Source organism: Osmerus mordax, chromosome 24 (genome assembly GCF_038355195.1).
Source record: "Osmerus mordax isolate fOsmMor3 chromosome 24, fOsmMor3.pri, whole genome shotgun sequence".
Classification (NCBI taxonomy): Eukaryota; Metazoa; Chordata; class Actinopteri; order Osmeriformes; family Osmeridae; genus Osmerus; species Osmerus mordax.
Genome location: NC_090073.1, coordinates 6,585,637 through 6,606,167, shown reverse-complemented (window position 1 = coordinate 6,606,167; position 20,531 = coordinate 6,585,637). Strand labels below are relative to the sequence as shown.

Sequence of the window (20,531 nt, the reverse complement as noted above, 5' to 3'; positions counted from 1 at the left end):
CGTTCAATCTAAATAGAACTCCTTTGATTCGTGCAGACTACATTAAAGGTTTCGAGGATCTTCACATTCAATTCCATGGGCGTGCATCCGGCAGAGGGGAATTAGCTGACATTGACGGAACGTAAAAACACAAGAAAAAATGAATACAGTAGAGAGTGGAAGTGAGAAGGGGGTGGACCGTGGTTATCTGTATGCATGTGATCCAGATCATTCTCATTATCATCATGTGACGTTGAAGCCCGAGTGCATTTGTTCAGTGTCATCCAAGTCCAGCCCCACACGCAAGTGAGTCTTCAGCTTGTTCATGGCTCACTTGAAAAGAGAGTGCAGCGAGATAGTGAACAAATATTGAGCAGAGAGTGTTGACTTAGCCCTAAATGGGAAGCTTAACTGTGCATTTACACCATAAAGTTTTCTCAAAGCACTCGCAGCATCAGGCCATTGTTACTTTCCTTCTTCCCCAATGCCCTGGCCTCTCCCTGGCCTCTCCCTGGCCTCTCCCTGACCTCTCCCTGGCCTCTCCCTGGCCTCTCCCTGGCCTCTCCCTGGCCTCTCCCTGACCTCTCCCTGACCTCTCCCTGGCCTCTCCCTGGCCTCTCCCTGGCCTCTCCCTGACCTCTCCCTGGCCTCTCCCTGGCCTCTCCCTGGCCTCTCCCTGGCCTCTCCCTGGCCTCTCCCTGGCCTCGTGTAGCTTACGTCAGCAGCTGCTATACAGAGAAAAGGGGATCCTGGTTTGTGTTTGTGTGTTTTGAGTGTTCTGCAGAGTTTATACTGTGCAATAGTCTTCCTAAACCTGGGGCTTGCTCCTCCGAGATTACCTCAGTCCTACCCAGACAGACCCCGGAATCACGTGAGATTAAACCCCAAGCTGCCAGGCACCATAACCCTAACCTTAACAAATCACCCCCCAAATCTCAGCGCCAGCCCCAGCCCCACCCCCACCTCCGGCCAATATACCCAGGATTTATGGTGGACACACCCAACCTCCATACCCCTCCTCTGTCTGGCCGCACAGGGATTATTCACCAGCCCTCTCTGGGATCTGTCAGGCTGGGACGGAGGGGTTCCAGACAGTAGCATGCGAGGGTTAAGCGTACTGGTATTCACAGAGGGGAGTGCTGTTAAAACCACTGTGTGGGATCAGCTGGCTTTGGCCATCTCATTAATGGACATGGCGTTTAATCAGGATTTGAGCAATTACCCCACTGTTGAGAATGGATGGGGGGGGGGTTCAAAATGCTGCATGCACAGACACAGACACAGACACTAAACAGCGGCCGAACACGACAGGTTTGATGCAGGTTTGATGCATTGACTGTCTGTCGACAATAGCGAGGCCTCTTTGCGCCGATTGGCCGAAGACGCCAACGTCTGTTGCTATGCAACTGGGTACGGCTCACTGGGTCGCAGGTTTGAATCCTTTCCCGTGTAGCGCTTTGGACGAACGCGCCTGCTAAATGGTTAAGTACTATTGTCAGTGTGTGGATTGGCTCCCCCATAGAGAAACAGCATGTGTTTCTGAGACACATGAAAACCCCTGATGACTAACACCACCTTACTGCATCGACACCAGCCTTGTTGTCAAGACAGAAATGGCGCAGAAAGGCTTTGCCACTGGCGGTAGTGAAAGGAAGGTAGATAGTGAAGCCAGCTCTTCAGCAGAATTAGGTTTCTGTGCGTGTCATCCAGAGAACGGCCGAGACAAAACAGAAAACATCCTCTCTCCAGATTAGATAAGGTCGCGTTGAGCCTCTTTCTCCATCTCTCTCTTTGTCTCTGTCTCGCTCCGTCTCTGTTTTCTCTCAGGCTCTGTTTTCTCTCTGTCTCCGACTCCCTCTCTGTCTCTATCTTTCACAGTCCACACCAGATAACTTAAGGCAGACACATACACACCAACAGAGAAACCACACAGTCAAGTTAGACAGCCCATTATACAATTTGGGAAATATTGGAGTGTATACACAGTTGCACTATAGCAACACTTCTCATCATGCAATTATTTTATCACACAACGTAGATGGAGGATTGTATTATTTATATATCGATATAACACTTGTCGAGTAAAATTCCAGTTCTTTATTTGTTCTTTAACACAGTGCCTGATGCAAGACACCGGTCTTCAAGTTTTGTTATGGAAAGTTCATTCAGGTCTGTGGGCATGTCTCATACGACACCAAGCCAAGAAAAACTAATCACCAGGAGGAAGTCTGTGGCTGGATATTTTAACGTAGAACTCCGGTTAAAAACGGTTGTTGAGTGATATCTCTGTCAATGGTGTGACCCAACCGCTTTCTTCCCCAGCTCCTACAAAGACAAAATCGGTTTTATTTCAAATCCAACCAGAAACTGGAGGTATATCAATACCATTATCTGTATTTACTAGAGTTGAAACACACCAAGTCATGCTGCCTAAAGCGACAAATTAGCCTCAATCAGAGCTTATAGTGAGCGGACAAGGAATAGTATGTGAATCACACACAGAGGGTTAGAGTTCCCACTGGGCGATCCATCCAACAGGTGCCTGCAGGTAAAGCCCGCTGTTTCATGGAAGCTGAGCAGCGAGCCAGTGTCCTATTTGACTGTGTTTCAGCAGGCTGCGCTTTGCTCTGCCTACCTCAGAGGGTGACAGGCTGATGAGTCACACATAAACGCTAAGTTCTGCTTATCACATGACATGGCTACCAGAGCTCAACCGAGGTCTGAAAGAAAGAAACTACTGAAGACCTTGTGATGGTGTGGGAACTGGGAGAATGTGTCATGCATGTAAGTCTAAACAGATTATATTGGTCCTGTGACTTTCCTATCAGTAGACCTGTGTCTTTGGTACAGTATATCACCATGACAATGTAAGCCCACCCCTGAACAGGACACACGTCTACAAATACACAAATCATCCCATGTTTGAACGGGATTTCATAGACAATAGATATTTAATATTTTACATCCATTTGTTTTCTCTACAGCAGTAGATGTCAGTTTCTGATGTCTGCAGACAAGATGGGGATTGGAATGTTCATCTCAGAGAACACTGTCCCTGAACATGAATTTCAATGAATAACGAATACTGTGTTATATAATTTATTGAGTGTCCTGAGGTTTGGTTAAAAACTAGATGACAGCTTGAGCAAGTTAAAAGGTACTTGTTGTATCGCTGCAAAGTACACAGTCAAAGACAGTTGGGCGGGAAAAGACCCAGGCCTTGGAACCCAGTCTTCAAAGCCAGTGACCACTTGCATTTCTATCGGTCTGCTCTTGGCAGATGAGTGAGTGCTGGTGCCGTTTGATGTGCCCATCTCGAGGGACTTTTAACATCCCACTTAAAAAGACATGGAAAAAAAACAAGACAGAAAAAGACCAAAGATATGAAACGGCACGCCCTTACAATCATGCAGTCAATCACCCCCATCGTCCTCTCTTTCCTCCTCTTTGTCGATGAACAGCACGCACACACACACACCCACACACACGTGTGAGGTTCTCTTGATTGAACTGAAAGACTACACTGAAGTCCGGCTCCACAGACCAGCCACAGCCCCTCCCAGCCTGGAGTGACAGAAGGAGAGCTCTGTTTCTACCTCGTCATGGACTTCCCCCCCCCCCCGCTCTTCCAAAACAACGAGCGGGGGAGCAGGGTGGAGACTCCCAGGGTGGGAGAGGCTGGAGGTCCAAATCAATGCCACATGTTTCCCAGGAGGGGTTTCGAGTCTCTCTCGAAGAGGCAGGACAAGGTTGGGGGTAGGGTGCAGAGTCCAGCAGAAACACACTCCCTGCACCATAAAAAAAGGATCTCACTCCCCTTTCCCGCACTTTTCACCCACCACATACTCCGACCGCCTTGACTACACATGGCTCCATTTAGACTGGACCTGGCATCACAAGGCCTGGTTTATTTTGGGCTTGGAAGGAGCCAAGAAAAGTTGAAGGGCAAAATAGAAAGCCATGGAAATGCACAAGGGAGGCAGCCATGAGTTAGACGTTTGAAAAAGCCTTCCCTCCTTGACTGAGAAAGATAAGATGTTTCTCTTGCTGTTTGACGCATATTTGTTTGAATGAAGGCGCAAGGTGCACGAGAAAATGTCCACAGTTGCCTGTATATTGGAGTAACAGGACAGAAAGGCAAGCTAAACCAGAGGAGGCATCAGTTCATTAGAAAGTCTAATACATAATTCAGCAAACCCCTATGGTAAATGCCAACAAGTGAATATTGATCCCAGACTTGTTCAAAGCGTTTGGTTGGTCCCAGATACAACGGCACGGAAACACAATCCTCATTACAACCACTTACACCGACATTTTCCAGCAGAGCCATTCGAGAGGTGGACACTGTTGGCTACAAATTTACATCATACACAGAACAATGGGAGGTTTCGCATTGGCTTTGTCGAGGGGCTGGGAGTTAGCACGGGTATGTGGTTGGGCAGGACTCTGTTCTGGATGCATGGCACAGCCAAGGGAAGCCAATCACTCAGCATTATCTTAACCTAGTTGTCAAGCAACGACAGGAGGGCTGGGAGGGAATACGATTAGAAGACCTGGCCTTTATCTGTTGACCTCATTCACTCATCAATACCAATGCCGGGCAGAGAAGGCAGGCAGGCAAAGCAAGAACGCAGGCAGACAGGCTAGCAGAGCAGGCAGAGAAGGCAGACAGGCAAGTGATTTCTAAGTAGACTCTGGGTGGAGACTGTTCGGGGCCTGCTTCTGGATGGCCCCAGAGTTGGGGGCAGGGAGGCCACGGGAGGAGAAGTTGTCTCGCCTTCATCGCTCTGAGGATTTTCACCAGCTGGATGTGCCATGGTGTTGGAGGAGACTGGATTGATTTATGGCTCCACCCTTCTATTCTGTATTAGAACTCTCTCTCTCTAGTGGTATATACTGTGTGTGCATGTGTTTCAGAGGTGATGATGGAATGTGTTAAATGCTCGTTATCAGTCAATTTCAACTTTCCCTAATGAATTATTTTATTACTTGAAAAGCCTCGTCTGAAATATGCATTTGATCTCATTTTTGTCACATTGCCTCTATATTTTTAGCTTGCAGCAATGAAATCCAGATTTAGATTTACAAAGCCCCATCAGAGAAAGCATGAGTCATGCCGTCGTCTTTATTGTTTGAGATAAAGTCTTTGCTGTTCGCCATAGGTTTGCCGTTTTTCTAGATACACGTTTTAAATCATGTATTTTATTTCCCGTTTCGTTTTCAGTGACACAAAGCACAATCTAAGATGAAAGAGAAAATCGTGCACTGTGAGAAAAACTAATATCATAGTGTTTTATTCAAGGAGAGTGGACATAAAAAGAGGATAACATATTTGTTTTGCATCTAGCAAGTACTTTCCCCTTACATTCTCATACGGAACAGACAACGGCACAGCCCTGTAGCATACTGGATTTATCAACCACCAGGACTTCTCGCCAAGGCACTCATAAAAGCCAAAAAAATGGAGGAAGTTATATTGCTATCTAATCTGACAAAGCTAACTGAAGCATTCCCAGACCATCTTAAAGCATGTCAGTGGTTGGAAAAGGGTATTTATCTCACCAACCAGTTGTGCAACGTTTTTTATGTCCGGGCCGAGACACCTCCAGCCATGCTGTTTCCATCCAAGATTATCTGTGTTTATCCTGTGGGTGACACGAAGGCTGAAGTCCATTCTATCCCCCTCATACGAAACACCCAGTGGTGGTAGTGATCGACAAATCCTGTTATCATCCTCCTTGACACTAACTCTGTGTGGTAGTGCATGACAGGAGCATGGAATGATCAGAAAGTGACATGAAACATGTTTTGACATATGGACAGGCAAAGCCACTCCCATACTGAGAAGATTGCTCATTTCTGAGTGCTGGTTAGAAATACTGAATGAACTATACAGAGTCAAACTGAAACTAGGATTAGTGTAAAATACTACAGATGGTGTACACCAGACAGCCCATAACCCCTCATGCCATTTCATCATTTTATCCTGTAAGCAATGTTAAAGTACACAATTCGGATACTGCGATAATGTAGATTAACTAATCATTCAACCGGATTGAAATACACAAGGCTCCACCCTCAAACATGTAGTAGTTTACAGTGGTGTAAAAGCTTTATAATGGACCCCAACACCAAGATGTGAGGCACTAGCAAACACAGCTGGAGTGTCAATCACATCTCCAAACATAGAGACGACAGCGGCTATACTGGCACGGCGCAGATTAACATCAAAGGGAATGAATGTTCAAATACACTCCTGAACGTTAAACAAATGTTGCTGAGATTAGGACAATGTTTTAAAACACCACAGTGTGGAGGACACGTCATGCATTTAGCAAAGCTCTAATCCCACTGGGGTGAGCAAATCTGAGATTATCAGGAACCCCTAGCCTTTGACTTCCTGATGCACAAATTACACACACACACACAAACAACGAGTGGAGGAGGATGTGAATGGGCATCGAGTGATAATGACAAACAATGAATGCTCCAGGACACAGACATGAATAAAAGTCAATTTCAATACATGCATTTTGTAAAGTAGGAAACAGATTCAAGTTCAAGATTAGATGTCTGTTAGTCTGAGTTTTCAGCCCAGGCTCTTGTTCATCTTAGTGTCAGGAAGATATTCTGACTCCAAGTGCAACCAGCAGACTCCTCTATAATTTATTGCCATAACAACAGCTAAGTATGGTTCCAGTTGACATGATCAATGGATAGTTTCCAGAAATCCATCTCACCCTGTCTTGAATGCCAAACATTACACATGATAGCAACAAACGCTAGCAGCAAAGCTGATATCATTTCTGTATTGCAGGCGTTATGTTTCAGACAGAGAGGTAGCATTCCTAATCTAGGCCTCTGTATTCCTTACATATCCCACCCTAGCTATAGTATGACTATATTTTGTTGTAAAATCAAAAACACTGAGTTTTAGATTGATATTGCTGAGTCATGGGATACTAATCACGTGTCATCGTGAGATCTTCTGGACAGTACGTGACCATCCTGTTCTGTCATGGTTATTGCCAAGACCAGATCCTACCACGGAGATAAATAAAACTGTCCAAATGTGTTCTAATTGTGACCGTGTGAGGCACTAACCATGCAAGTCACACTGAAGAATGAGGGCCATATGTTTTGCTTGTGTGCTAGCAAGAGTACAAGCTATGGCTCCATGTCTCCACCCTCACAATCCATCTGACACAATATACGAGGAGCTTTTCTCAACAACTTTGCCAGTGATTCACTGTCAGCCGACAATAGCTTGCAGGGAGATTTGTCAACAGGCTGACTCTTGGAAAACACATGTGTGGCCTCATCTGTGAGCTCTAATACATGGATCCAGTACATTTTTTACATTTAGTCATTTAGCAGACGCTCTTATCCAGAGCGACTTACAGTAAGTACAGGGCCATTCTCCCTGAGGCAAGTAGGGTGAAGTGCCTTGCCCAAGGACACAACGTCATTTGACACGGCCGGGAATCGAACTGGCAACCTTCAGATTACTAGTCCGACTCCCTCACCGCTCAGCCATCTGACTCCCTTGTACATGGACCCACTGGCAGAGATGCATTCATGTTGTTAACCCCTCACCCACCCCATATCTGGTCATTTCTATTTAACTGGGGAATCAGTGAGCAAATGGATCAAGCCCTAATCTTCCCCATCTAGAGGAGGGATCCGCCCTGAAAAATAGCTTAAAACTAACCCCCAGATTAACATCAAACGGACAGTAAAAATCAAGTGCATAGATTTGGAAGGTCCAGCTTCTTGAAGTAGAGATATCCTTGTGTTTGTGTTCACTTGTATGATTCATGAAGTGCACCATTTGTTTATGCAAAGCTTCTTACCGAGGCCCACTGAGAACTTAAATTGTTTAAGGGACCATACAAATAGCTTGGGCAATCCACATGCCTCTCTGTACTGCTAGACAAAGTGCAAAATACTTCACGTATTTAATGTCATGTACAGTCTTCAATATTTAATGACACATTTCAGAGTGAAAAGGTTCAATGTTGATGTAACTGCCCCCCCCCCCCCCCCCCAGATAAAAAAAACTTGAACCTGGGGTGCGGTGCAATAGCTTACTGATGGGAGGACCGTGTTTGCACACAACTCAGTACTAGATGTACCTATCCTTAATATTCACTGCGCGTCGTCAAAATCAATTGGCCGCAACAATTAAGACACTTCGGAAATGTTTAAGTGGAAACAAGAATCTGTAATGCAGCATGCAACAATGTAACCATTCCCGGCTTATTTTGTATCAACTTTCAGAGCCTGTGGCAATTTCTCCCAGGCAAGAAGATGGCTTCTTGGGTGCTTTGACGACTGCCGCTAGCTTTTACAGGGATGTTTGTATAACGTCTGTTCTTAAACATTGGCTATGTTATGACAGCACCCGTATAGCAATTACATCCTACTAAATATATCAAAATGTGATACTTGCATCAGCCAAAATAAATAGGACCAATTTAGCCGTGAACGTCTATAAACCAGGTGTCCAAAAACTTCACCAACATTCTCCCGACATGGACTAATCCCGACCAGGCTCCTGCACGGGATTTGATTTAAATACATGAAACTTTTGATTCAATTAAAAGCAGGGAACACAAACTTACGTGAAAACGAAGAATAAGGTGGTGGACCCCACAAGAAGTGTGGCAGCAGTAGAGACTGGGATGTATTTGGTGGGTTTAAATCTCTTTCCAACGCTGTTGGGCATTCTGTAATTTCCACATTCCTCAATTATTTATTCCGATGGAGGTGCATGTCAATTTCCAGTGTGCAATTTCAACAAATGGGTTAACGGTTTAACCAACTCGTCTATGGAACCGCTAAAAGCACACAGATACAAAGATAGACAGGCAGAAATACACCGCTCCGAAAGCCTGGAGATCCACCCTTGCAATCCAGCCCACTAGTGAGGTCACAGAAACGCTTGAAGGGTGGAGCTTCGATGCAAAACGCAAGAGGGATGCTCGAGCATAGTAGACTGCAAAATAAATAACTATATCATTAGGCCTAAGATTTAGAAAAGAGATGTGAATATAATCAAATATAATGTGTTAATTGTTGTTGGCGTGTTGTTGATATCATGTGGTTAAATTCCGTAAATATCCATTATTCTAAATCTAAAATTTGAAAAACAACTCACAAAATACACAATTATGCTTTCCACATTTTTTTTAATGAATGCATGGAGTGGAAAAAAACTGACACTGTACAGATTGCCTAGAGGAAAATATGATGGGCAACGGTAACCTAATTAAACAGAGTTTGAAGCATAGGGTTTGAAGCCTCAAAAACTATCCACCCGTTACTTATAATTGTGTTAAATCAAAGTTTTCTCGCATACTGTTGGCCCCCTCTAGTGGCAATAATGGTCACACTTTTGCGTTTATTTAATAACGAGCTCTATTGGTACTTCTGGGCAACCGTAGTTCCAAGCACTTTGACCAATCAGTCTGTTGAGCGACCAAGTCAAGCTGAATCCAGGTAGACAACCATTGGAGGGTTTATTTTTAGCCAGCGATTAAAGAGTCACATGAAGATATTCTTGCATGTCGAAAACCGCAGACAACCTCGAGATTATCCTGCCCTGAGTCTTTTCAAATCATCCCGTCGTTGTGCGTTACGTTAGGGAAGTAGCTTTAGCTCGTTGCCCGATCTAGTGTTTCTAGCAAGTATGTCATACCGGAAAACATTCAGACTTGTATGTGGGTTCGCGGGTGGGTCTGCTGTTCTAGTTTTCGCAGTAGCCGCCGCCGAATCTCGTGGGCATTTCGGTACCCACAGCCGGGGAGAGACCAGCCTATGGGGTCGAATTCCAGCTATCCAGGCTGCACAGCCGGTACAGACGTGGCCAGCGGGGAGTCATACAGCTGGACCAAGTGGACGTACCTGGGACTTTAACTGGGACAAGTATGAGTCTTATTTATAACGTCCGACATGTCGCTTAGTTGTACAGTCTAGAGCTGATTATTCAGAAGCGCTGATTATTCAGCAGCGCTGATTGACAAGAAGTCAATGAGGTTGATCGAGCTTAAACGTCTCTACGTTAATCTCCTCCGTTCCTCCTTGTCCTGAACTAGACGTGATCCAACTACGCTATTGAATGGAAAGAAGAAGGAGAGCTTGAGTGAAGACCCAAGCACAGAACAGGAGAATGGCAAACCCAAAGCCACACGCAACATCCTTCTAATTCGACATTCCCAGTACAATTTAAGTGGGACTGGAGACAAGGAGAGGATCCTCACACCACTAGGTGCATTGGAGACAGAAAATTCAGATCCCTACTATCTGCACTCTGTGCCCTTTGATTGTTTGTTAATATGTCTGAGCTCGAAAGTGAAGTTCCACAGTGGAGATTTAAGTGGTGAATGGTTCCAATGCTGTCAGCTGAATTGTGAGACTGTGTTTTTTTTGCACCAGGCCGGGAACAGGCAGAGCTGACTGGTCAGCGCCTAGCAACGCTGGGACTGAAGTATGACATCTTGATCCACTCAACCATGGCTAGGGCCACTGAGACCGCTCACATTATCAGCAAGCACCTCTCAGGTAACTTTTAAGTTCAACTTCAAGTTTGTGCTTCATACTGATTATTCAAATCAAATGTTATTGATATAGCCCTTCTTTCAATCAAGTCACATAGCGCTTCATAGATCAGCCCATATAATCACACATTCATAATCCTTTTGTTCAGTTACTCAGAAAAGAAATGTGATTTGTCTTTCTTTCTGCCTTTGGTGAAGGAGTAGAATTGGTGAGCTGTGATTTGTTGAGGGAGGGCGCGCCAATCGAGCCCGTGCCCCCAGTCACCCACTGGCAGCCTGATGCTGTGGTAAGACACACACACACCTGCTCTGGATTTCAACCGGGCCCCTGGTCCAGTTTCACATCATTAATTCACAAAAGCTGTGCATTAAGGTTCCATTTACCGCTATGGTAGGCCCAGTACACCCCTTGTTTGGGGTCAGATAGCTGAGCGGTTAGGGAGTCGGGCTATTAATCAGAAGGTTGTTGGTTCCTGGCCGTGTCAAATGACGTTGTGTCCTTGGGCAAGGCACTTTACCCTACTTGCCTCGGGGAGAATGTCCCTGTACTTACTGTAAGTCGCTCTGGATAAGATCGTCTGCTAAATGACTAAATGTAAAGGGGCAGTTGGAGGTTCTGTCGCAAAAACCAGATCCATGTTTACATCCACCTACCCCTGGACATCCCAACTTCCCCCGTACCAAGTTTCCTTGTACGGCTTAGCCGTAAGAAAGTGTAACTACATACCTGTTTTTAATGTACCAACAATGTTACACAGTAGTTCATGAAACCTTAATGTGAACTGTTGCCGTTTATTCAGTTTCACTTGGTCTGTTATATCCGCTGTGAAATTTCCATGCATTCTTTGTCACCCTCCTGTGTTGTCTGTTGTCTGTCTTACCATATTGGATCCGTTTCCAGCTCCTCTCAACACTGAATACATCATGAATTGCACTGCGATGACAATGCTATTCAATGCAGTGCAATGGAATGTATTTAGGGTCTGTTTGACATGTCTCTCCACGCACCCTCCTTGCTGTGTTCAGCAGTACCACGAGGACGGGGCTAGAATCGAGGCGGCGTTCCGCCGGTACATCCACCGGGCCGACGCCAAGCAGACGGAGGACAGCTACGAGGTCATCGTCTGTCATGCCAACGTCATTCGCTATTTCGTTTGCAGGTGTGTTGGGCCAGTCGGCCTGCCCCATTTTCTGGCTAGGGCGACCGTTTTGCTTTACCACTGTCTGGGCCCATGCCCTTAGGACTCGCAGGCATTGCATTACTTTATGTTGACGTGTCCTCAATAATAGATGCTTCGGGATGGTTTTCGAAAATGTGGAAAGTCCCTGCTTGTATGTTAGGCTTCATGTTTGTGTGTGTGTGTGTGTGTCTCAGAGCTCTCCAGTTTCCTCCAGAGGGCTGGCTCAGGATGGGCCTCAACAACGGCAGCATCACCTGGCTCACCATCCGACCCAGCGGCAGGGTGGCGCTGAGGACTCTGGGAGATTCCGGCTTCATGCCTCCAGACAAGCTCACACGGACCTGACCCCCCCCCCCCCTTTGCCATGGCGACAGGCGATCGGTCGCAGGGCTCATCCGCTCTCTATTTTTCCTTCAGTGTCTTGAGAGTTAACTGTCAGTGTTATTTTTGTGAACGTGCGACGAATGCTACCTTGATGTGGTGTTGTGGTCTCTCCCCGTGCCGTACGTTTGCATTGCATCTCGGGAGCGCCTTATCCCTGCAGGGTTTGTACTGAACAGAGGGGAGCGCATGGGATCTGACCGCTGTTATGGGCGCCTGAGGAGCCAAGCAGGTTGAAAGACAACTCACCCGATGACGGTCATTCAACATGAATGTAACCTTTTTAAAGAATTTTGAAGAAACGGCTACGTCAAAAGAGAATTCAAACATATTTCTTCGTTTTTACGGCTAACGCATATACCAAGATTTTTTTTCATGTGTTTGTGTAAGTGGAAACTTGGAATAAACTGTCATGGTATTGAGTTCCGCGGTCGTGTTTCACTCGGGGGGTTTCCGGGAACAGGATTGATAACCAGGAAAAAGGGAAGTGGCTCGAAGGACAGGGAAGTTTTATTGATTTCTTGAAAGCAAACGAATTTCGGACATACAGAAAAAGGGAGAAATAACACCATGAAAGTTTTTAATAAAGCACAGAATGCCAAAGCACAATAAGCATGTTTTAAGTATTTAGGTGCATTTTTGCAGAATTCCACATTCATGAAACCAGGATGACGTGGGTCCTCAACTTTGAGCACAAGCACAACAATCCAATCCTCTCAATGAAGGCGTTACCCTCAAATCCAGACGTTTATTTCAGGGATTTCACATTCAATATACCAACGTCCTTCACACGCTGACCAGCAGTCAGTCTGTATGAGTTATTAGTAGCCGATTTGGATAGACAGCTTTTGATTTCTAAGTTCAGCTTTGCTGACATTCTTTTCTTATACAGCAGTTTACATATATCTAAACGGGAACATTGTACAGCTTGGCCAGTTTGTCACAACTTCTTAAACATTCACATTCAATCAACTGGTACACATCTTGAATAGGCAGTGGCATGGTTAAGTACTGCTAACTTGTCTCCTGTTGAGGAAACCAGGAGACCCTTTCATATAATTTTATTTAGACAGTTATAGACAATAAGTTACACCTCCTGGAAGTGAAACCACCGCGAAAATGAACAGGATGAACAAATCAACATTAGTACCTGAAAATTGAACACATCTTTATTTGTTAAATTAAATAAAACATGGAAGATCTCATTGTACTGTTCATCATGTTTCCCATGTTTAAAGCCAACAAACAGTGGACATGTTTGGTTTCTGTAGTCAAGTTACATCAACTTAACACACTGAACAAGATGTGGCAAATTTGGACAGAAGACTGGTCCATTGTTTCAGAAAATTAAGGCAATTTCTGAAAGTGACAGAAAAAAAACAGGAATTGGCAGTTTGTTCACACATAATAAAAACTTGGTTTTGTGCTACTGACTGACATACCAAAAATAAATCCTTAAAATATTGACATTTCTTTAATTTATTTTTTTAAAAACATCTATTTTCATTTAGCTTCATCTGCATCGAGGACTCTACACTGAGCTCCAGTGAACACCTATCTTTCAGGGAGTGCGGCTGTATTAATAGTTATTCAAAACAAATTGACTTGAGCTATGATACAGGTTCTTCACACTTATTATGAACACCTTCTTACTTTCAACTCGACAATGTCCACACTCCTACAGTACACACATTGTAAATTAACCCCCGTTTTTCCTCTTTTAAAATCCAGAGTGTACATCACAACCCGACATACTGAGAATCCCGTATGCAATATATAGAAGTACCACTACATGAATACAAATCCTCAAGACACTTGTGCATATTTTTTTGTTGTTTGTTAGGTATGTGGCTCTGAGCACAGCCTCGTTGTTGGAGCTGTGTCCTTTCTGGCCGTGTTTGGGGAAGAGGGCTTTAGCTGGGCTTGGCTTTGGGGGGGGGGGCTAAATGGGGGGGTCGTTGAAGTGCTTGAAGCGGAGGCGCTGGATGTAGCTGGCGTGTGCAGGGTTGTAGCGGCTGGGGCTGGGGAGGTCTGGGGAGCCAGGGTGCCTGGCTGGGCTGTAGCGCCCCCCCGGAGACACCAGGCTGCTGGCTGGGGAGCCCGGAGGGTGGGGGGCCTGCGTCCTGGCTCTCTGGTTCTTCACCACAGCAGGGCTGGGCCAGCTGACACACACACACACACACACATCAGCATCATCAAAGCCTCGGGGGTCTGAGCATTACTCGGGGGGTTTCCCCAGTTCACGAGTGTATTCGGTGTCAACATTCAAATGTATACAAATCAACAGCGTGGAACACAAGGCGTGAATGCGCGTCGAACTGTGACTGACCTTTGCATCTGGGATGAGGAGTACGTCTGCATAGTGCTCTTCCATTTGTGAATGGCCGGGTATTTCTGGCCATCCACGTCTACGGCTTCTATTGCTGACAAGACTTCTCTGTCCAACTTGGTCGGCGAGTCCCTTAAAACGAGAGAACGAAACCAGAGATTCAATGACACTCTCTTCACTCAGCACACGCTTTCATCCGAGAGCGGAAATAGAAATAGTGCGAATGAAGTGAAACCAAGGATAGGGACAAGGACACATTGTTTCCGAGTCAGCCTCCAACTCACCCTTCGATGAAGAGTCCTTTCCTGATACGGGGCGGAGTTCGGACGAGGTACTCGTGGGAGTTGTCCAGGGACTTGTAGGAGCCGGACGACCCTGAGCCGCTCACGTCTCTCCCCCCGTGGTCCCAGGACTTGGACCGGGCGCACAGCGAATGCCCATGCCCCCCCGCCACCGCCGCGCCCCCCCCGCTAGTCCTCAGCCCCGCGGCTTCCAGACTCTCCTCCGCCGTGAGGTACTCCTCGGAGCTCCCGCTCCCGCACCTGTCCTCCCCCGACCGCCACCCCGCCTCCCCCGCCGGAGGCTCGGAGCCCGCCCGCTCGAACGCCGCGTCCTGGTCGGAGGGCTCCAGCGACAGACGGCCCACCCCGAAAGCTATCTCGGCCGGGGGAACGAGGCAGTCCCTGGGCTCGCGGTGGCTCCTCTGGCCCCCGCTCCTCCGCCGCTCCCGGCCGCAGGGCCCGTCCACGCCGTCTTGCAGGGACATCCTCTCAAACTCCACCATCAGGTTGGAGATGGGCGACAGCAGGCAGGCGGATGAGGAGGGCGAGGAGGTGGCGGAGGAGGAGGCGCGGGGAGGCGCCCCCTTGTCCCCGTTGTGAGTCCTGGCGGGGGGGGAGGGGCACGGGCCGTTCTTGCACACCGTCACCGCCGACAGGAGGCTGGCGTCCGAGCACAGCAGGTCGCACTCCGCCGCCGTCTCGATGAGGTCGGCGCCGCGGCGGTGGTGGTGGTGGTGCAACACGGGCAGGATGTGGAACTCGCGGCCGACGGCGCCCTTCAGGCTGTCCTTGGCGCCGGCGGACGAGGTGATGCTGGTCAGGGCGGCGTTCTGCCGGTTCTTCATCTCCTCCAGGCTGATGTCATCGCCCTCGTCCAGGAAGGCGCCCACCGAGATGGAGTTGCAGAACTTCTTGGGCTTGCCTGCACATAGATGGACAGAAGAAGAAGAAAAAAAAACAGTTAGCGGTTATGCATCGACGGAATCATCCAGAAGCCAAAATAATCTTGTCGTGTTGATTTTTGAGGGTAGAAAAAGCCACGTTTCCTAGCGGGGCTGGCAGAGCAGAACAGGCTGGCTTCTACCTGGGGAGGGGGTCCTGAACCGGTTGGTTGTCTCGTTCTCCCCGGCCTCCTCGTGAGCGCGCTCGCTGAAGTCCTTCTTGCCCAGGAAGTCCTCCAGCTTGCGCAGGCCGTCCGCGGACGACAGGTCCACAAAGCTGTCCAGGAAGTCCCAGTACTCTGCCCAGGGATGACCCAGCTCCCTGGCCAAGTCTCTGTGGAACGACACACAACTGCTGTTAGAGCATCAACCCCCACTGCTGTAGCCTGGCGTTGTCATGACAGGGATGCTGAATGGATACGTTGTTTTAACGTTATTATTCCAGGCGTGTGGTTATTCCAGGCGACCTACCTGCCCACTCTCTCCGCCCCGCGGTCAGGGTCCGACTTGAGGATATTTTTAAAATGCCCCGCCCTATCCCTGGGGGGAGTCTTCCACACCCTGCGGAACTCATCAGCCTGCAAGAGGGGACGTGTTTCCCGGTTACACACTTCCTGCAGTTCTCAAGCACGTAACGTGAAAATAGTCTTTGTTCATGCATGTGATGCGTGGACGGAGGGAAAACGGCACTGGCCTTCGAGGGGCTCAGAGGGCCTGCGAATGCCCTGACTGCCATGATGGGGTCGATTGGACTCCTTGCGAACTGGGAAACCAGCGAATGAGGAAGGCTCTCTGATGGTTCAGGTGACCAGGAAGCACCAATCACAGGCTGAGAGGAGTTGTCCGTGGCCCTCAGCAAGGGTATATAACAGCGGTCTGAAAGACGATACGTGATTAGAAAATGTGACGGTTTTTACGTGATTAGGATAATTCGATAAAAAAAAAAAAAATGGAGACTGACCTTCCAAATAGTCACAGATCTTCTGCTTGGCTTCCTGGGTTTTGTTTTTTCTTTCACATATCACCTGTCAGGCCGACCCGTTGAGAAGAAAGTTATTCAGTCGTCGACACAAGTGTTAAACAAACACTTTAGGGAGTACTTACCTCAAATGGCTTCTGGTCGTACTTGTTCTTGCAATGTTTATCTGTGTCGGGGTGGGAGCACAGGACATTCACCACTTCAGGGCAACCGAATTTACAAGCAAAGTGAAGCGGCGTCTCGAATCCCTGGGTCCAAGAAAGACAAGAGCGCAAGGTAAACCAAGACGCTCCACACACCCCCCATTACCGGCGGGCCTGTTGCCAAGAGACACAAATCAGTACGCAGACAGAGACGCTTGTGCGACTCACCGCCTTGTCTGGAGTGTTGAGGTACAGGTCTATGATGTAGCGGATGCGTTTCTGCAGCATGGCCTCCAGGTCGTCTGGGTACATGAGGCGCATGAAGTCCGGGTTCTCCAGGATGTCCAGCAGGAGCTGGGCTACGCCCGGCTGGTTCTCCTTGGCCGCCACGTGCATGACGTTGTACCGGCAGCCCTCCTGACGGCGTGAACAACACGGGGAGCACGGAAGCAGGGGATGAAGCGAGCTGGGAAAGCGTTTGTTTACAAAACGCTGACTCACAGATTTGAAGGAGTCAGGAGGAACCGTTGCCCTATTTAGCATCAAGTGTCGCAATATTTATCTTAACTATCTCCACCGTTTCTACAGCGATAGGCAACAGTCTAAGGCAACTTATTTTCAATAAGAATCCTTGCCGGCCGGCCAGAGAGCTGCCGGGTGACACCCTTCCTCACCTGCACGACGGTAGGGTTGTCCCCCGAGCCGATGAGATAGCGCGGGTTGCTCCAGACCAGCTCGCGGAAGGCCACCTCGTCCCCCTTCTCCACGGCCTTGCGCAGCTTGGCCGTCAGGTCCTGCGTGCGAGGGCTCTTGAAGCTGTTGGCCCGCTCTCGGTTGATGGCGTCCACCTCCATCACTGGAACGTTGTCTGCTGTGGGGACACGGTTCGATAAGGAGGGGGGAAGGAGAGCCATACAGTGGGAGTGGGACCTGGCAAAAGGAGAGGGCAGGGTTTTGTGGGGGGGGGGGGGGGGGGGGGGGTATCACGTACCCTTGCACAGAGCCAGGCCTGGCTTCACGGGGGACACACAGGGAGTGGACTTGCTGGGGGAGGGGTAGTAGTCACAGACCCCTCTGGCAAACTTCTCCGCATCTTCCCGGTTGGCAAAGGCTTTGAATCGAGCTCCTTTCATCGTCTTCACCGCCTGAAGAGCCTCCTTCTTGTCTGAATAGACGTGCGCCCTCTCTGCGGGCGGGCGTGAAGGAGGAGGGACGGTTAGCAATGCATACCACCTCATTATGGGACGCCTCACAACTGTTTAGCAGTCCTATGTTAAATGCTTCTAAAAGGGGGGATTTTAGGATGTATGAAGTAAAAAATTCAATTAAAAAAACTACTCTAATCAACACCGGTTTTCATTCAACTCCAATCAGGAAACAGTTGTGTAACCCCTCCAAAGGCACGCTAGGATTGGCAGAGGAATGAACACAAACAACTGGTATTGACTGAAAACAGGGATAACCTCCAAACAGCAAGGTCAGACAAACAACAACAAAGAGGACTTTACCTGACCAGGGGTTACTTAGGTACTGCGTCCAACCTGTGGATAGCCAGCGTACAACCTGTTTATAACCTTGTCCATAACCTGCTTAGATGTACTGCTCTAACTGCAAAAGGGGATGAATGATGTACCTTTTCGAAGGCATCAACAAACCCTCTCTCTGCCTTTGCATCGCTTGTGAACGCCGCCGCGAACAACACGGCACAGAAACAAGACGGGAGGTGTGTGTGTGTGTCCCCTCTTACCATTTCTAGCCAGCACGTCTTCCCACAGCGGACAGACTCCGTAGTAGAGCGTCGGGGACACGGGGGCGCTCTTCGAAGGAGCGTCCGTTTTAGACTGGGAGCCAGCGTCCGTCGCGCCGACGCTCCAAGGCGTCCCCGACTCGACGGAGAGCTGCTCCTCCTCCGGGGGGTTCAGTCCTATGCCGTAGCCAAAGTCCATGTCCTCGCTGGCGGCCTGCAGCGGAGGGGCGGCGGCGGATGTGGCACGTGATGACGCTGGCACAGGTTTGGCCTGGTCGGCCCCAGCGGCGGCACTGTCGGCGTCCGCCGCGGCATTGCTGTCCGTCTCGACGGCGCTGCCCCCCGCCCCGGCTAGGACTCGCGCCAGCTTCCTCTCGAAGATGGCCCGGGTGGTGGCCGTGATCGGACCACACTTGAGGTCGGCTCTGGTGAACTCCTCGCGAAGCTCGTCCGAACTTAGCCCCCTCAGCCTGGTCAGAACCGCCTCCATGCTTCAGCTACGTACGGGGGAAATAGCGGTTCAAAGGGTTCAGTGGCGTTAACTAGTTTGTAGCAAGTTGAAAGAAAGACATGAGTAATTTGATGACATTGATAAGCTATTACACTTTGATCCATATGGTTGTGAACACAACCAACTCTACCATAGATTAATCTGCATTCTACTGTAAATACATGCCTGTGAACCTAGGTCTGGGGAAAGTGTTTTTATATCACGAAATGCATATAAAAACATATTATTATATATTTTTTGGAACAGTGACTTTGTACTGTGATTCTCCATGCTTCCATGACTAAACTTGAAGTGATCAAATTTGACAACAGTGAATAAGCACAAAGCAGCGCATCAGAACGCCAGCAAACTAGACCCTTGGTGAGCCTGTGCCAATTGAGATTATATCAAATAACAGCTATGCACTCTGAACAAATGGCCAAAGACTGTATGCACCGTCTTGGACAGCCATTTAGCTACTTGAACAGCACACGCCAAGAACATCTATTGAGCATTATTCAATATGCAATCCGTTCAGAGATTAAGCAAATTGCATTAGGCACAAATGCTTTGATCCAAATCTCGTTATGATCGGGCAAAATGTAGCAGAGCAGCCTGTTTACATGTGACTGCTCACCGATTTCTGAAGGGAGAGGGATAAACCATAATTTGCTATTTTAGCCAATACAATCCCACGCTGTCACGCCCAAGTGCCGTTCCTGATAATTTAGCTTCCTAGCTAGCTAGCCTTTCCGAGCAGTATCAATTTGATATCTCATGTCTTCATGGTGATGTTGCTGATATAATGTTTATGTAAAAATGACAAGCGGCAAATATACCTCTGTACTTACCGGGGGTCATTTCAATTGCTGATCTTGAACAATAAGGGTAATCTTTTTTAAATTTGCAGATATAAACAGTTGAAACAGACACAATGCTCAAGACGGTCTGGAATAGTCTCATTGTTTACAACGTAATGTGCGCATGCTCCCTTCCAAGGGAGGGCATCATGCTCGCAAATCTGACAAGTTAGCGCTAGCTAGCGGTTCAAAGTACAGAGGCGACGACTAGTTATCAGCAAGCTGCAAGAACGACAATGAGCCATCTTACGACATGAAGCAACGATTACGTTTGAACCCATTTGAATGTGAAATGTATGTGGCTGGCTAATCAGCACAGCCACTTTGGTAGCTATAGTTATGAGAAATAGCTAGGCCAGCAAACGTAAGCAGGTAGCTAGAAGTGTGTTAGCAAGCTAGCATCATGCTACCAACAAGTTCGAGATTTCTTTTATGTAAAATCTGATCAAAACGCGTGTGCACATACATCCATTTGTTAATGCAGTCAATAGCTTGGCAATAACCACACACGCAAACATTGTGATGACAACATATAAGATCTACGTAGTTAACATGCTAACCTCCTGCTCAGCTCCCTGGATGCCCGCACCGCGACGGTTTAAAAATGTGTTCAGGAAGGACCTCAGAGTTAACAAAAAAAATGCCAGACCAAAACTGGAAT

The 20,531-nt window shown here is 47.8% G+C and overlaps 3 protein-coding genes across 7 annotated transcripts in view; 1 reads left to right on the top strand and 2 right to left on the bottom strand.

Annotated features, from left to right (window-relative positions):
• Positions 1 to 8,778, bottom strand: part of zdhhc8b (zinc finger DHHC-type palmitoyltransferase 8b) — a 42,703-nt gene extending 33,925 nt beyond the window's left edge. The window contains exon 1 of the mRNA XM_067228211.1: positions 8,604 to 8,778. Within this exon, the coding sequence (XP_067084312.1) occupies positions 8,604 to 8,707 (104 nt within the window). The 5' untranslated portion in view covers positions 8,708 to 8,778. The remainder of the gene's footprint in view (positions 1 to 8,603) is intronic.
• A 703-nt stretch (positions 8,779 to 9,481) lies between these two features.
• Positions 9,482 to 12,522, top strand: pgam5 (PGAM family member 5, serine/threonine protein phosphatase, mitochondrial). 2 transcript variants are annotated; one of them, XM_067227620.1, is made up of 6 exons: positions 9,482 to 9,906; positions 10,077 to 10,249; positions 10,417 to 10,542; positions 10,737 to 10,825; positions 11,568 to 11,698; positions 11,914 to 12,522. In XM_067227620.1, exons 1-6 carry the CDS (start codon positions 9,671 to 9,673, stop codon positions 12,062 to 12,064), a joined length of 906 nt encoding a protein of 301 aa, XP_067083721.1. In that variant the 5' UTR covers positions 9,482 to 9,670; the 3' UTR covers positions 12,065 to 12,522. The 2 variants fall into 2 exon arrangements, with proteins under 2 accessions (XP_067083721.1, XP_067083720.1); XM_067227619.1 differs by having other exon boundaries at positions 11,565 to 11,698.
• A 725-nt stretch (positions 12,523 to 13,247) lies between these two features.
• On the bottom strand, positions 13,248 to 20,461 carry ankle2 (ankyrin repeat and LEM domain containing 2). Of its 4 annotated transcripts, none has more exons than XM_067227616.1 (13): positions 20,431 to 20,461; positions 18,521 to 19,017; positions 17,765 to 17,959; positions 17,448 to 17,644; positions 17,002 to 17,190; positions 16,756 to 16,878; positions 16,613 to 16,676; positions 16,346 to 16,527; positions 16,123 to 16,229; positions 15,795 to 15,985; positions 14,714 to 15,632; positions 14,430 to 14,561; positions 13,248 to 14,262 (listed from the first exon to the last, which is right to left on the bottom strand). In XM_067227616.1, exons 2-13 carry the CDS (start codon positions 19,008 to 19,010, stop codon positions 14,043 to 14,045), a joined length of 3,009 nt encoding a protein of 1,002 aa, XP_067083717.1. In that variant the 5' UTR covers positions 19,011 to 19,017; positions 20,431 to 20,461; the 3' UTR covers positions 13,248 to 14,042. The 4 variants fall into 4 exon arrangements, with proteins under 4 accessions (XP_067083717.1, XP_067083716.1, XP_067083715.1 ...); XM_067227615.1 differs by lacking the exon at positions 20,431 to 20,461 and adding an exon at positions 19,850 to 20,164; XM_067227614.1 differs by lacking the exon at positions 20,431 to 20,461 and adding an exon at positions 19,862 to 20,164.
• Between the last annotated feature and the right edge of the window lie 70 nt (positions 20,462 to 20,531).

Bases quoted from the DNA above. Each gene is read 5' to 3' on its own strand.
- pgam5 (XM_067227619.1), top strand. From the start codon at position 9,671: ATGTCATACCGGAAAACATTCAGACTTGTATGTGGGTTCGCGGGTGGG. The intron at 10,826-11,564 runs GTAAGACACACA...TGCTGTGTTCAG, and splicing joins ACTGGCAGCCTGATGCTGTG to CAGTACCACGAGGACGGGGC. The intron at 11,699-11,913 runs GTGTGTTGGGCC...TGTGTGTCTCAG, and splicing joins ATTCGCTATTTCGTTTGCAG to AGCTCTCCAGTTTCCTCCAG.
- ankle2 (XM_067227616.1), bottom strand. From the start codon at position 19,010: ATGGAGGCGGTTCTGACCAGGCTGAGGGGGCTAAGTTCGGACGAGCTT. The intron at 14,562-14,713 runs GTGAGTTGGAGG...TCTCGTTTTAAG, and splicing joins AAAGGACTCTTCATCGAAGG to GGACTCGCCGACCAAGTTGG. The intron at 14,263-14,429 runs GTCAGTCACAGT...TGTGTGTGTCAG, and splicing joins TCCTCATCCCAGATGCAAAG to CTGGCCCAGCCCTGCTGTGG.